At 37.9% G+C, this 16,503-nt stretch overlaps 2 protein-coding genes across 4 annotated transcripts; one reads left to right on the top strand and one right to left on the bottom strand.

The window, feature by feature from the left end:
- Positions 1 to 366: 366 nt before the first annotated feature.
- On the bottom strand, positions 367 to 13,803 carry prlrb (prolactin receptor b). Of its 3 annotated transcripts, none has more exons than XM_042488562.2 (9): positions 12,823 to 13,803; positions 10,564 to 10,731; positions 9,854 to 9,986; positions 7,620 to 7,789; positions 5,509 to 5,675; positions 4,095 to 4,236; positions 3,900 to 3,996; positions 3,056 to 3,125; positions 367 to 2,953 (listed from the first exon to the last, which is right to left on the bottom strand). In XM_042488562.2, exons 2-9 carry the CDS (start codon positions 10,703 to 10,705, stop codon positions 2,315 to 2,317), a joined length of 1,560 nt encoding a protein of 519 aa, XP_042344496.2. In that variant the 5' UTR covers positions 10,706 to 10,731; positions 12,823 to 13,803; the 3' UTR covers positions 367 to 2,314. The 3 variants fall into 3 exon arrangements, with proteins under 3 accessions (XP_042344496.2, XP_087932636.1, XP_042344495.2); XM_088076510.1 differs by having other exon boundaries at positions 10,564 to 10,650; XM_042488561.2 differs by lacking the exon at positions 12,823 to 13,803 and having other exon boundaries at positions 10,564 to 12,804.
- Positions 13,804 to 13,928: 125 nt separating this feature from the next.
- LOC121944399 (uncharacterized) lies at positions 13,929 to 16,401 on the top strand. The gene is made up of 2 exons (XM_042488177.2): positions 13,929 to 14,341; positions 15,967 to 16,401. The coding sequence occupies exons 1-2, from the start codon at positions 14,027 to 14,029 to the stop codon at positions 16,378 to 16,380; spliced, it is 729 nt and encodes a 242-aa protein (XP_042344111.1). The 5' UTR covers positions 13,929 to 14,026; the 3' UTR covers positions 16,381 to 16,401.
- The last annotated feature ends 102 nt before the right edge of the window (positions 16,402 to 16,503 follow it).

The following is a 16,503-nucleotide window of genomic DNA, read 5'->3' as shown; positions in this document are numbered from 1 at the left end:
ACAAAAACTGCTGTATAAATACCACTATTTGCAAGTTCAAGGGGCATTTATGTGCAAGAGTGCAGTATCTTGTCTCAGCAGAGCAGTTGTCAGGCATTGCTGATACAAATTACTGTTTGCAGCCAAGAAATAGTCCCAATAAGCATACTCCCTGTAAAACAGCAATTCCCTTAAACAAAACAAACAAGATATAACATTGTTGAAACCAGAGAAAAATTACCAATAAGAACATAAGAAAGCAATGAGTAATTTTAGAAGAAATGACCCAAAATTTTGCCAAGAAATTACCTAAAAACATAGGGAAAAATAAAGAGAAAAAAATGATCCTTTAGTAAGACTTAAACACAATAACCAGACAGGATCAAGTCAAAGGAAACGAGACATTTAAGACACTTAAAATAACAATCTGAGCATTTTTGTGGAAAAAACAACTACTTTAAATGGACGGTCAGTCACTGTGTACAATTATATATATACATATATGAATAAACAATCTATAAATGAACTACACTACTGTCACAAAGCTTAAGGCTGCCACCACAAGAAGACCACTTTAACAAAAGGCTAAAGTCTCATTTAGCCATTTGTTAGCAACTGCCTTTTTTAAGACAAAACCTCCAAAGTTGGCATATTTTATGTCGTAAGGAAAAATGTGAAAGTCTCTTAATCTTGTTAACCACAGACCTCATTTCAGGCATCTAACCAAAAACCCACTGACTTCAAGACAAGGAAACTGGAGACGCAGAAATTAAACTTCATTTCCAGGTTTTAGGACTCATTCCTGGGGTTCTCTATACTGGACCATGTAAAAAAAATTATTGCGCACATAAATTAGACAAAAAAAATAACATGGGAAAATAGGGTCCATGTGGAAAAATGCCAAAGTTACCCTTTTAAAATACCTTGCACATATGTAAAAATCTCCAGCAAATCCATCAAATGTTTGTCAAGATATTTCACTCCGTACCAGAAATGTCAGTCTCATGGTGCTGCTGCTGGAAAAGGTCAGGGGCTCCCCAAAGTCATGCAGATTCATCCTGTGGTAACCATGAATGCAAGGAACCATGAGGTGACCAATCCTGGTGACAATCCTGTGGCGACCATGAATGCCGGGGCCAAATTTCATGGCAATCTATCAAATAATAATGACTGAGAACCTATCTTGGTCATCACACACCACCGCCCAGGTTAAAAAAGCACAGAAAAGGCTCTACTTCCTACGGAAAGATCCTTGTTAACGTTGACAGAGGAGCAATAGAAAGCATACTGACTGGAAACATCACAAACTGGCACGGTTCGTGCACGGCCCAGGACAGGAAGGCTCTACAGCGGGTGATTAAAACCGCCAAGAACGACATCCGCTGGAGGTGTGAAAGAGGAGCTGGAAATCTAGAGCATATGTTGTTTTCCTGTGAAAAGAACATGTTTCTTTGGGAGACTATTATAACTTTCATGAATCAATTGTTGCCAGACAACATCAGGTTAAATGAAGGGAAGAGATTATGGTTTCGTATGGCTACAACAACAGGGGGTAGAATAACACTGAGACATTGGAAATCCACCAGCCCATGTTGTGTTAGGAAGTGGACTGAACTAATGAATGAATGGCTACATTTGAAAGAGTGACACAGAGTAAGGGGAAGAGAAGATATTTTTGAGGAAGTGTGGAGCCCCTTTCTGGAATTGATGGAGAGAACTAACTTCTGGTGGTGTTTTAGGGTTTTTTTTTTCTTCCTTTCGTGATTCTGCTTTTGTTATTATGTTATTGCTGTGTATCATTTGAGTACAGGGTATAACTATTTTGTAATTAGAGGATGCAGCTCGTTTGTCCCTTTTTGTTTTGTCTTATTCAGTGCGTTATTTTGTTCTCAGAAAATAGAAGAGCAATGTCTTTTGAATATGGAGCTGCGATATCTGTTTTGTACTCTTGAAAAATATCAATAAATAAAAAAATTAAAAATAAAAAACACCCAGAACATCGGTGGTTCCCATCTACAGAGCACCAGTGACCTCGGTGAAGTGAGGTGTCTGCACAGAGCCCAAAGGATACTGAAAGACAGCAGCCACAGTCTGTTTACCCTGCTGCCATCTGAGAAAAGACACAGAAGTATCTGCTGCCGAACCACCAGACTACGGAGCAGCTTCTCGCCCCAGGCTGTGAAACTCATAAACTCCTCCTTTGACGCCAAAAAAAAAAAAGACAAATCTACCTTTTACCTACAAAATCCTAAAATATCTGCAGCCTTTTTCTAAAACTCTCACTGTGGATATCTGGGATTTGTATGAAACGCTGCATATAAAACAAAGCACTACATTAAAGATGTGTAGGGATAGTATCAACATATCCGGCGTCGGTGATTTCTGTGCACACATGAGGTTTTCTTGGCTTCTGAGCGCCACAGTCTGCGTGGTGGTTTTCCTTCTCTTCACAGGAGGTGTCAGCTGACGCACTTTGTTTCTGCAGCAGGACCATATTGTCACGGTCTACCTCTCTCACCCTGCTGTAGTCTTCTGACATGTTCTCCTCTTGACTCTGAACATCAATGTAGTCAGAGCTCTTAAGTGGAGCATTTTCTTTCTTGAGGACGAGAATATTGTCACCGTTCACCTCCGTCACTTTTCTGTAGTCCGCCTGTTCCACATCCACGCCCTGCACATTTTCTACATGTCTCTGAATATCCACATAACCGCTGTTTATGAAGGGGTTAACTGCGTTTTCCATTTCATTCTTTCCTTCCCCAGCCAGAGTCGACTCCTTACAATAGATTTCCGCGTCCAACTGGAATCCAGCGGGAATAATCAGGCTTTTCTTACTTTTTTGAGGATTGAAGGGGAGTCCATCATCATTGTCAGTCACAATCAGGTACTCCTCCATCTGGTCTTTCCCGGACACCATCAGAGGAAAGCTCTGGTTGATGATCAGGGCGCTGTCAACATCTTCAGATCCCCTGCCCTGAAAGTTAATGTTAATTCAGCACATTATGTAAGACCTCAAAACTGGTGTCCAAAACAACTTTATGGATATGATAGAGATACAATGCAGACTCAGAGTTACCTTCAGAAGTTGAGCATCAATTCCTCTTATCTTCGGACCAGGAACAGGAGGCAGAACACACTGCTTCACACTGGGATCAAAAAAAAAGCCATGAGTCAGATTATCCTTGTCATCTTGATTTTATATGAAGTTATATATGGAGAAGGAAAAATGACATAAGTATTAATAAATAAATACAGAAATAAAAAAAAAAAAAATTGTTAAAGAATTGGAAAAAATGCTGAAATAAATACAAAATAGACAAATAAATGCAGAGGTCATGATCTTACCATGGAGACAGAAATACCAAAATAAAGTCAAAATAGTGTTTTTTTAATAGTTCATTTTTAGATGCACATTTATTTGTGTCCTGTTTAATCATCCGTTTGATGTATATATTTATTCATCCATTAATCTATTTATTCCCGGTATAAAGTTTACTTATGTATTTATTCTTTTTTGATTCATGAATTTGTTTTAGCATTTATTCTTTTATTTACATATTTATTTATACATACAATTATCTATTCCTGTACTCCTTTACACATTTATTTATTTTGGTATTCACAGATACATTTATTTATTTATTCCTGTATTTATATATACACATTGATTTATTTCAGCATTTATTATTTTTTCTTGTATTTATTTCCACATTCATTTAATTATTCATATATATATATATATACATGGATTTATTTCAATATATTTATACATTTATTTTCTTCTGTATTTATTCATACGCGATCTATTGTTATATGTATTTATTTCCTCCTGTGTTTATTTTAACATTTATTCATTTACTAATACTTAAATCATTTTTTATGCTCCATAGTTGTACATCTTTTTTGCAGTAGATACATACTGTTTTCTCTTCACGGCCAAAATACACACTGCTGTTATAAATGGAACTGCAGAGAGGACAGAAACCAATATCCAAAATGGTCTGTCATTCTGAAGATCTAAAAATACAAAACAAATCGGTGATTATTTGCACTTATAACAGGCGTTACCCCATCGTAAAACCAAAGATCTTCTGCAAAGAGTTTCGGAGGCTTACGGTTGGGGATTTTCACGTAGGTAGTGTTGCTCCACTCGCTCCAGGCGCCATGGTCCAGTCTACAGTGCACCTGAACCGTGTACACCACCCCCGGACTGACGCTGTACAGGCTGAAATGAGTCTGTGTACCTGACCTGTACTCCTGCAAAAAAAACAAATTCTGTATTATGGAACTGGGTCAAAGCAGTTTCAGCTCCTGCTGACGGTCCTGAAGGCAGCTGCTCCTTTATTGCCCTCCACTGGCTGACCACACAACAATTTAAAGGTTAGCTTGACCTCAAGAGAAGTTATGGGTAGTTTATCAGCCTCCAAACGCCCACCACCAGTTAGACTTTACAATCTGTTTTTGAAATCCTGCTGATTACCTTCAAATACAAATATGTCTGGCACAAAGCCTGCAAGGAACTCAGAAGTCCCTCTTAAGTCATTTCAGTTTTTTAAATAGGTACTTTTATGCTAATATTATACTTAATTACATCTATAACCTCTAGTCTGTTACCAGCCTGTTCCTTTTAAATGTATGTTTTTTTTTCTAGTGAAGAGTAGATAAAGAGTACCAAATTTCAAACCACCACTGTTTTTTTTTAAACTTTCAATACAAAGATACAGTATGTACATGATTTTTTGAGCATGTATGCAAATGTGTGTTTACAAAGTAACATGCAGTTATACTTTTTACAGGCAATTCCCAGTAGTCCCTGTTGGACTGAAATCATTACAATTGAAAATACAGGTCTATGTTAATGTTTATACAAACATATCTGATTTTTTTTTTTTTTAAACTAGAGCTGCAATGAACTTTTATTTTTATGAATCAGTTTTTTTTATCAGACTAATTGATGTCTGCATAAAATGGTGAAAAATGACAAAAACAACTCCCCAGGGGCCAAGGTGAAGCCTCTAAATGCTTTTTTTTTAAGAAATGGCCTGAAATTGAAAGCTATTCAGTTTATCATTCATGAAAACCGACCAATACCTTCATTTGAGGAGCTGGAACCCATTCATTTATGGCTTTTTACTGACTACGAGAAAACATCAAAATTGATGCCAATTATCTGTTGTCCAGTTGTGACTGGATGGCCTTATCCACTTAATGTTTCAGCTCTAAAACAAACCAATAACAGAGTCAGAAAACATTTAAATATAGTTTTGATGCCTGTAGTCAAAGACCTGTCATTCAATTTGTGACTGATAACAGATTTCAATCCTGTATTTTACATTTTTATTTTAATTAAGTTCTAAGCAGATCGCAGACTGTACTTTTTAAAGGCACTTAATATTCAGTTCTGCACAACAAAGACAATGTGCAGCAGTCATCCAATGAGAACAGCTTTTGTTTTGGGAACTGAAAAGGGTAAAACAATGCTGTAATACTGTATTCGAGGAAGATACTCAATTAACATTTAAAACTCACCTTCCACTTGTTGTGGTTTTCTTGTTTGACTCTTAGTTCATATTTAATAGTGACCCAGCCAGACTTGGTGTCTGTGTTATGGGGAGGCTCCCATCTGACATGGAGACATGGACTGTCCTCTCTTTCCTCCACCTGCAGCGTCACATTCTCAGGAGCATAAGGCTTCACTGTCGGGAGACAGAACAAGACTCAGATTTAAGACTTTAATGTTGACATACTCACCATGAATGTCACAATGCTCATATGCCAATGCTCAGCAGGTGTTTGCAATGTTTGTCATATTTTCCATCTTTGTTTGGTGTATTAGCATGCTAAAATCAGCACTGCACTTTGAGTAAAGCTAAGGCTGGTGGTCACTAGTTTTGCAGGTATCTGTGTAGAAACCAAAGTACTGGACAAATTAAAACTTTGACTGCAACAGCTGAGTATCATGGGATCACCAAAGGGATTACAATACCTCCTGATGGGGGACATGAATGTGAGTAACAATTTCATAGCAATCCATTCAATAGTTGTTGAGATAATTCGGCGGACAAGTAAAAACTGACCTGCTGGTGGTTTGAGAGGAAAAGTCTGGGGATCACGTGAGTCGTCATGTTTCATATCTGTGCAAAAATGACTGTCAATCTACTCAATGGTCATTGGGATATTTCAGTCTGGGACACAGCAGTGGACCAACAAACATTGCAATGGGGAATCATGAAGTAGGTCCTTAGACCCCAAATTTATTTAACCTTTATTTATACAGGTAATCTCAGGAGAGACCTGTTTCGGACAACATATAATAGAACAGCAATTAGTCATAGACAGAGAGATGTATCAGTACAGTGCTTCTTTTTTTTTAAAAAATCCCCCTAGTGGGATCAAGCTGGGCAGCTTCAGATCCCACTGCAGCGTGTTCCAGGTTGAAGGGGCAGAGTAGTAAAATGCCTTCTTGCTAAGCTCTGTATGTACTGAGTGAACGCTGAAGGTAAATATGTTGGCAGCAGCCCAAGGATGGATTTGTCAATGAATATTATACAAAATGTTATACAAATGCAAAAGTCTACGTGTGGATTATGATGGGTTTACAGCCAGTTATGAATCTTAGTGTTTACTGATAGATAGCGGCTAACATCTATAGAGAGCTGGCAGAGCCGTTCATGTAAACGTCACCGTAGTCAAGAAGAGGCAAGAAGGTGGCAGCAACAAGCCATTTCCTGGCGTTAAATGAAAAGCATGATTTGTTTTGATTTCAGTTTCTTTAAAAGATGTTTGACATGGGACTTAAAAGAAAAAAATTCATCAACTGAGATGCCTAGGTATTTATAAGAGGCCACAAACTAAATAGGGCCTTGTGAGGATGTGATAGGGAGAGAGAACTGCTGGCACCTTCTTCTTGTTTGAAAACAGCATACCTATATGTCTTGAGAGGGTCACCGGAGAAAATAAGTTATCTAGGTTTAGATCCCTTGGACAAAATCTGAAGCAGTGGAGTTACTATTTTCTTACAAGGCAGAGGACTCTGCTCTAAATGTATTTAAAGTGCAGTGCACAGAGATCACGTGCACGACTGCCCACATAACCAAACAAAAGCTGTGAAATTTGATCTGAGACTGTACACAAGTTTTACATTGGGCACAAACCAGTTCCGCCTCATTCTGTTTGCATTCATGCCTCCTGTCTGCCTCTCTCAACTTTTCCATTTCTTACTGGTGCCAATCATTAGCTATATCAATACAGATAATTCCCTGCTCTGTGCCATCATCTGGTCTTATGAGTACACAGATGGAGTGGTTGTCAGTAGTTCGAAGTGTATCACTCCCAGTGCAACACAATTTGCAATTTGTGTAACATTTCTTACCAAGTTGCTTAATGCCTTTTTTCCCATGTTTTGGAGAGAAATTGGACCAATTTATTTAGGGTTCAAAGGTTGATATACTTATGAGGGGCATCTGACAGAGGCACAAGAAGAGTGTTCCAGGTTCAAAGGGTTAAATACAGATGGAAATGTGTTGTTTGTATTTTTATTTTTACTCTTATTTCAGAAGTTGTTCGTGATCAGCCTCTCTCTCCTGAGGTTTGATAAATTAATCTAGTCCTTTTTGGGGAGAAGGGGGAACATAACTTACCGATTTCCATCACATCCATCTTAAAGGGGTCTGAAGTGGCGTTCCCGAGGGCATTGGAGGCCACCACTGTCAGGTAGTAGTCGACCCAGATGGAGGTGTGATTCTTGTCAAAGAAACAGGAGTTTCTCCCTGCTGACCGATAGTCTGGACACTCGTACGTTCCCTCTAATCTGTAAGTACACAAAACAAGACCTGCAGTGACCAGTAAACGCTGCTCAGGGTATTTCGTTTACATACGACAGAGTCAGCAGTGGTAAACTGTGCTGTGGGCAGAGTACACATGTTTACATTCAATAAACAAATACAGGGCTTGACTGATAACCAGATAAGAGTCAGGGTTTCCTCACTGACTACTGCAACGTGATCCCAAATGTCATCATCACATTCTCTATTTTGTGACGTCAAGGAGTTTAACAGTTTTGTCAGGCCCCAGGGTTCCTGCAGGTAAAGGCTGGTTAAAGTTAAGACTTTTCCAGACTTTTTTAAATGCCACTCAGAATCAACTTTAAAGTCATTTTTTCAAAAACCAAAACTGAAGGGAAAAAAACATGAGCCAAAATTAATTATTAAGGGTTAGGTATTATTTAGCCTAAATGTTTACTGTAACACAAAACAAGACTTTTGTTTAGCAAGTTTTCTTGGCAGTTGATTTTACTGCCTTGATTTCTATCATGCTGAATTTCAACATTTTTTTATAAAATACATCGAGTCCCATACACATTGCCCTGTACTGGTCTCAGCCATACTGTGACAACTTGGTTAAATAGCCAATTATCATTGAATCCGGACTTCCCCATGTCGTCCAGCATACAACAACAGCGGTTATTTTTAGTGGTAATTTTGCCCTGACCATCGTGACCAGAAACAAAATGTGAGCGCTGTTGGTTTCACTATCCTGATCTGTGTGACATTTATGCAGTAAATTATTCTTATAAAAAATGATGTCACCAATTATTTTGAGATTTTTGAATGCATCATCAGAAATAAATCATAAAATCCTACTTTCATATTGTAGCATTGTAAGGCTTTTGAAAGATTGTAGTCAGGCATTTTAATACTAATTAAAGACTTATTTTTTAATAAATTTGAATGCCTTTTAAGACTTTTTAAGGATCAGTGGGAACCCTGAGCCATATAGAAGCATCTAATCATTAAAAAATGAATTTTCAAAAAGTAAGAATGTTACCAAACTTAACATTTTAAAAATATTGAGGGTCTGTGAGGCTGTGCTTGATCACAGATCGATGCTAACATCAGCTTGCTGACATGCTAAAATAACATGGGAATGACGATGATAGCACTAAACACAAGCCACAGCTGAGGCTGATGGGAATGCCATTAGCTTGTGGGTATTTGGACATAAACCAAAGTACTGGTAAACATCAACAGTAAGGTCAGAGGATCATCAGTTAGGATTCAACCTCTGGGGATCATTAATGTCTGTAAAACGTTTTAGGGGTCGACCGATATTGATTTTTCAGGGTCAATACCGATACCTATTATTAATAGTTAATAATGAGACCCATAACCGATACTTAGAACCAATATGCATTTACTGTACATTTAGAATTTGGAAAATGGAAACACATTTGGAAAAACTATAACACAAAACTTGCCTTCAGCAATTTTTAAGACCAGATGGAGATAAACAGTTGAGTGGAGCCAAAGTAGCACACTTTTTCATTTATTCATTTCACCGGCAATCATTAAAATAAAACGCCAACACAGACAATTGTCAAAATGCCAAATAATCCCCAATAATCTGTCAACCTCTCCTCCTTTATTGCAATCCATCTTGCAGTTGTTGGGATATTTTGTTTTTAAATGATCATATTTGGCATTTTTCCCTCAGGTCAGGGAGAGTTAGGGGTCACACAGGCGAAGCATTTGAAGTCTGCAGGTTTTCTTGCACAGCAACAAAGATTTGTTTGCAGCTGAATGAACACAGATGTGTGAACAAGAGAGCCGGTAATTTTCCACTCGCCTGTCTACAACACTGGCAACTCAACAAAAAGAAGCTTTACTTCCACTTGCTCTCAGTGTGGGTAGCAAACTTATCCGAAAATTAACGAGGCATCTGTTGACCTAAAGTGACCGTTTACTATGACGGAAACCCTGCTTCAATTCTTTGTTGTGTGTCATTCCTCTACCCCTCTCCCTCACTTTTTCTGCGTGTCCACTGTAGAGTGAAGGCAAAATACAAAACAAAAATCTAAAAATGTACTTGGTCTGACCTTTCTCTCTCGTAATACATGCGGTGTGTGGTCGGCAGCCCTCCGTCGGAGCCCGGCTCCCACCAGCAGGTGAACGTCTCCTTCTCAGGGGACCTGCAGCCGAGCAGGACTGGTTTCCCTGGTGGAGACATGCCTGGAAACACATGGGACAAACTTACATACATCAGCCCCTAGTTGCCATTTTAGCACTAAAACAATGAAGTAAAAGAAACTGTCAGACTCTGGTTTGTATAACAAATTAAAGGGCTGGTTCACCCAAATTACATTAATGGTTTCCAGCCATGATAGATAGTTTTAGTTTTAATTGCCCAGGTTCAGTTTTTAAGATTACTTGATCTATCTTCTGAATATCCTAGACAGTCCAAAGACAATTCTGTCAAAATAATAATAAAACCTTGATCACGGTATTTAAGTGTGTTTCTTTTGCACTTTGTATGCAAAGCACTTTTGATTGCCCTGTTGTTAAAATGTGCTGCCTTTTTTGTGAACTGGCCCTTTAACACTTTAAAATTGTTTTTAGATAATGTGGAAAAATTCATTTTTACTAGTGATCAACTTCAAATCATGTGTTCATAATTATGGTAACAGTCAATAACACTTCAAAATCCTTTTAAACAATCTGAAAAATTTAATTTTAAAATTAATTTTAAAGTGTTAAAAAAAAGTTGTTATTAGGCCAAACACAATGTCAGTGAAGCCTTTCAACTTACTGTTGGACTCTACAGCCGCAGACAGCAGCAACAAAAGCACAAACCCAAGATCTCTCGTCATCCTGGCATAAACGGTCACTGTGTGCCCTAAAAAGGGAAGTGACATCACCAGCTTGAGGTTAATGAGGTGATATAAACCCATGGTTTGGCTGCGTGTCTTGTTTTTACCTAAAACAAGGAGAAATGAGGGGGAAACAATGAGCACAACCAATAACTGTTTGTACATGTTGTAGCTGGACACATACGGGCCATCTGCACTTACTCTAAGACTTAAAATATGTGAGAGTTAACATGAAAGTTTGAATTTGACTGCCAGCAAAACCTTTTAATTACATCTGCACCATTACACCAAAAAGAGGAAACTTGATGGTTATAAATTAACAAACACAGATCAAAGGTGAGGCTGGTTTCACCAATAAAGTGGGTTTACTGGCATTAATTGTGAAAAGGATAGGGCTATGTCCTGGTGTTATTGTGTTAAATCTGGAAAAACAAACCTTGAATGTTCAGCTCAGAAACATAATTTAGTCATAAATGTCAACTATTGGGATAAATAGGCTACTTCAACACATCTTTTAACTCATCTTATTCAGTATTGTTGCTCTCTGACTTTTCCCAAATAGACTCTGGAGCATTTTATATATTCCCTTTTTCAGAGAGCTTGTGTTCATTCACGCCCGCTGACTCAGATAAAGATCAAACACACACACAAAGACTTCTGAATGGCTGGCATGCATGTGACAACACACTCAGCCTTAATGCACATATTTGCCACACAGACCTGCATTGATTTTCTGCAGGTTTTTGGACTTCCTGCTTTTTGTAGCAGTGCTGAAATGCCTAATGCACTCAGTCACCTAAAGAGGTGAAAGGATGCCACAAAAGATGGTTACATCTTTTCAGAAGTTTTTTTTTACAGAAACAAGCTCAAATTCATGCTGGCGATACCTGCTGCTACAAGTTTTAACAGGATCACCTGAGCTGGGCAGGATCTGGATTAGAAGACAAGCAGAATGTGATGTTAAAAATAAAACTTTTAGCTAAATATTAAATTTTAAACTGTACAGTACTATTTCATATATACTATAATATTATTTAATATTTTGTTTGCATTTGAAATTCTTTTTAATTCTTATCGAAACCTTACAGCCACTCTTATAAAGAAGTAAATCAGAATCTTAAAGAGTAAATGCAGTCTCAAAGAAAAAAAGCTAAACTGTAAATCTTACATATTATGATTTGTGCCAAAACAGCAAAAACAGTGTTCCTTCTGTCTAAAGAAAGTGGGATTTCAGACTTTTTATGGCCTTTTTAATGCCACTTGTAATGAAATTTAAGACCAATGTTACAGTAGCCAAAATTAAAGGAAAATAAATCATGAATGGACATCAATTATTTAAGATACAGGAGAATTTTGCCTAATATCTGTTGAAACATACATGAGACATATTGAGCAAGACTTTTTGGTGATTTTAATACATTCTGTAATTTATTTATTTTTTTTTTTACAGTTACCAATTATTTTCAATGCAACGTCAGAAAAACGTTTCCTAAAAATTTGTACTTACCATGTCTTAGCATTTTTAAGCCCTTTGAAAGACTGATTTAAGACATTTTAATTCAATTTAAGGCCTTATTTTAAGATAGGTTTGATATCTTTTAAGACTTTTTAAGGATCAGTGGGAACCCTGGGGGGATAAAAAAAAAATCATTGTAAAGACACAAGCTGAAATTCAATACTGTTTTTTGTGTTACTAAATGCTGTCCATCTATTTTACATGTTACATTAATAAAGTTCAGGAAAGTACACAACATACATTATGAAATTTTATAATAAAATCATAGTCATACTTTCTTTAAACTGCAATTCTTGGTGAATATAATAGTAATCTCCATTTAATTAAGAAAGAAAAAAAAACAATTTCCCTTTATGTTGTTCCCTTTTAGGGTTTTCTGCTATGGTGGGCAAAGAAAAGGGATAAATATAACACCAATCTCAATTTTTGATCAGTAATCATAAGTTACATTACCTAACCTTGCTGCTTAATAAGTATTATTACATGTTATTGCATTTCATTGCACACCTAGAGGTTCATGTTGGACCTACCTGTGATCACACACAGTACACAAAACCACCATCACTTATTGCTGACCATGAACAGTTTGAAACGAACTTATACCAACAGCTACAAGTACATTAAAAAAGATACAAACAGTGCGAAACAAACAAAGGTAATTACAGCTCTGTTGTTCACTCACCTGATCAGGACGGTGTCAACCTGCGCTACATTTAACTGACGGTGAAACAGCGACGGAGGAGAAAGACGCCTTCTTCAGTCATGTTACTAAGCACGATCTTTTCACACCTGCCAACCGGTGTTTTTTGACACCTCAGGTATGATATGACGTGAAGAAGAGGTGTCCTCGGAGTCATGAGGAAGGGGAGGGGCTTGTTGTCATGACGGCTTGCCCACCTGAGTACAGCCAAAGACCGCAGCACGAGATGTCTCACTCCTGCCTGATTTTACTTTCACAAATGCAGACTTTTAAGATCTTTCTTTCTCAAAGTTTTTATAAATTGATTTAAGCCGTTAGAATCCTTTTCATCCTATCCTTTTTATTATATGATTATTATTAGTATTTTTTAAAATTACTTTTCTTCCTAATATAAATTCCTAATTTATCTTCGTTTTCAGCTGCGCTGTAATCCTCAAATGCAATATTCTACAAATGTATTTGTATTCAATATAAAATAAATAACACAGGTCTTGGGTTTGAAAATATCAGTAGAAAAATATAGTGAAAAATAAATTATTTTTAGATTATTTAAAATGTATTTTATTCTATAATCCGTTCGGATCATTTGTTTCTCTCTTTATTGAGCAATAAATTTACAAACAAGGCAGATTAATCAAAGTATTAAAATCTTTATGTGTAGTAAAACAATAAAATAGATATCTAGAATAAAACAATAACAAGATAATAAACATATCTTTGTTAAACTACAAATAATAATATAGATAATAAGTTATTATAAGTTTAAAATCTGCAAAAGAACTGCTAGTTTTCAGATAGTACAAATTAACAGAGTAAAGCATCGCCCATTATCATGTATCTGTTTCTATTGTTTATGTTCATACTTTTTACTATTATGCATTGTTTTTTTACGTTACTATATTTTTTTTCAATTTTATTCTTACAACTCAGACACAAGGATTTTCATACTGTGTCCCCTCAGACTTGTTTGTTCGTGGTTCAGTGAACACGGGAAATGATTTCAGGAGATGAAAACAAACTTGCTGTGCGTCCCGCTTCGGCGCTGCGCGCGCCCATAGATGAAGAGGCGCGCGCCAAAAGTGACGTAATCGCGCCTCTTGCGCGCTCTCGCGTCTAGCGCGTACGCTCCGCAAATTATCAAAGCAGTTTTTGGGCCCACGACACGCGTTGTGTTTTTCGTGTCAATATGAACGAGTTCGAGAGCAGACTGGCCGAACAGGTCCGCCAGTACAAACACCTGTACGACCCCGCGTACAGAGACCGCAGCTACATCCAGATGGCCTCAAACTCCTGGAAAGAGATCGCAGCAACTCTGGGGAAAGACGAGGCAGCATGTCGGAGGGTGTGGAAGAGCACGAGAGACTGCTTCGTCAAAGTCAAAAGAAAGAGGAGCCGTTCAAGGATCGACGGAACCACGATGGTGCCGCGGATCCTGGTGGAGCTCGACTGGCTGTCCCAGTTCGTCAAACATCGAGAGACGGAAAATGATCTCGACCTGGAGGTGAGCGACAGGGGGCCAAGACTTGTTGTTGTTTACTACTTTTACCATGAATGCAGCTGCTTTCCCTTACTTCCTCCCTAAATTTGAGTTCATTTCGTGTGTTTTTGGAGCATATTCACTCGCTTTCACTAAAAGAAGGCATCAAACAGGAGAAAAGGACTTGTTTTTCTTTTGTTGTCTGCTGTCTGCGTGAGCAGCGCTGGTGCGTCGCGGAATATTGTCATCCCGCGCGCATGTTAAGAAGCGTGAGCGGTGGCGCTCGGACGCGGCTCGGCTGCGGAACAGCATGAGATCGCCGATTATCCGCGTGGCGCGCGGTTTCAGTAGAAACCGACAGTAAAAAACGCTCTTTTCACTGTAAAGTTTGAATGCTCGTCAGTGTATCAGAAAGGAAAAGGTATAAAAATGTATTTTTAACCAAAAAGTTCCTCTTTCCGTTTCAAAAACAATAGCCCTGTAACCATATTTCTGTGGAGAGAATCCCTTCATTTGTAAACACAAGGATGATTGGAAGACGGTGTTGCTGACATGCCCTGGCTTGCACGCTTTTATAAATAACTGCAGTATCAGCGTTACATTGCGGAAACACAGAAGACAGCAGCAGGCAATCTGCTGCAGCGCCGCGGCAGCAACGTAATCTGTGGCAGCTGCAGCAACTCAGAGTGCATTACCGCCACCGTCTGCTATATAGTGTGGACTACAGGCTCATTTACCTTTATATATCAATACCATGAATTCCAGCCTTCTTACGATCTTGTAAATGGGAGAAGTTTCTCTCACGAATATACTAATTTTAACATAAACACCAAATTAGAAAGTCTTCTAGGCAAACTTTTGCACAACAGACTCCTCAACCTGACACCAGTTGGATACTTCTCTGTGTGCCATTTAATTGTAATTCCTAAGTGTTATTCTGTTAGAAAATTCTTGTTCTTGTCTTGACCTATCTGTGTTTCTTAATTTTTATTGGACTTTTTAAAATTTTTTTTACAAAAATCTTCCACCTATTTCAGCATCCCACAACTCCTGCAACTCTTGCACTGCTTTATTCCAAACTTTCGCCTTTATCTTTAATGGATAGTTTGTTTTTATATCCAGATTACCTCATTTCCCTTCAGACCTATGTGTGCATGAACCCGCATAAACTGGATTAATGTACCTCAATACCTGATCCTGAAATGTACATGTGATATTTTGAGAAGAAATCTTGACAGCTGTAATGCAAGTACATCAGGCTATGGAGAACTGAAACAGTATTGAGCCTCAGACAGTCACAACAAAACATGAAAGACTTTTGAAAGATTAATTTAAGTCAATTTAATACCAACTAAGGCCTTACTTTTTTCATAAAGGATTTTAATGCCTTTTAAGACTTTTTAAGGATCCACAGGAATCCTCATCATATGGTTACTTGTATATAGTATTACATCTACTGCTTAGAATTAGAATAGGTACCATTTCACAAACATGCCGTCTTCACTGTTTAATATCAGTTATTATTCCCGATTGTTTTGGTTTGTTTTGCAGAACTTGTTACATACCAGAGTAACTAAATGCAAGCGTGTTTTGTTTTCCTTGTCATTTGCATTTGGTGGTGTAATAATCACATTTTTTCTTTCCTAAAGGATAAGATGGAAATGGACAGTGACGTCCAGAAGCCAACATCAAAGCTCTGCACCTTAGACGACACAAGAATCGAGCCGCCCATATCTTCATCAACCCCGGGTAACTTTTCTCCATCACCATACTTAGCTCCACTCTCTGGACCCTCTTCAGTCGAGACGGCGTCCTGCAGCAGCCCCTCACCTAGGCGTGACTCACCACCTTCCTCAGGAGTCAATGATGTCCACGCTCTAAAACTGGAGCTCCTGGAACAAGAGAGACATAAAATGATGCAACAGGACAATGCAGACTCACGGTTTGCTGAAGTTATTAAGGACATGTTGGCCAACATCCACCCAAAGCATAAACCGGATGTTAAATTTAAAGTATACCAGCTGCTGTTTGAGGCAGAGAGGGATTTCCCAAAGCATTCATGAATAAAAGATGGCTGCATTTTTGTTTATAGTTTCATTTTTTACATTTTTTTAACATGTCAACAACACAAAAAATGGTTAAAGAGTAGTTGTATTCAAAATGTTTGTGCATGTGTAGCTTGTTCT

Source organism: Plectropomus leopardus, chromosome 4, assembly GCF_026936395.1.
Source record: "Plectropomus leopardus strain MGB_pleo_1.0 chromosome 4, ASM2693639v1, whole genome shotgun sequence".
Lineage (NCBI taxonomy): Eukaryota > Metazoa > Chordata > Actinopteri > Perciformes > Serranidae > Plectropomus > Plectropomus leopardus.
Note: the sequence above shows the minus strand (reverse complement) of the source record. Positions and strands in the feature narration are given on the sequence as shown.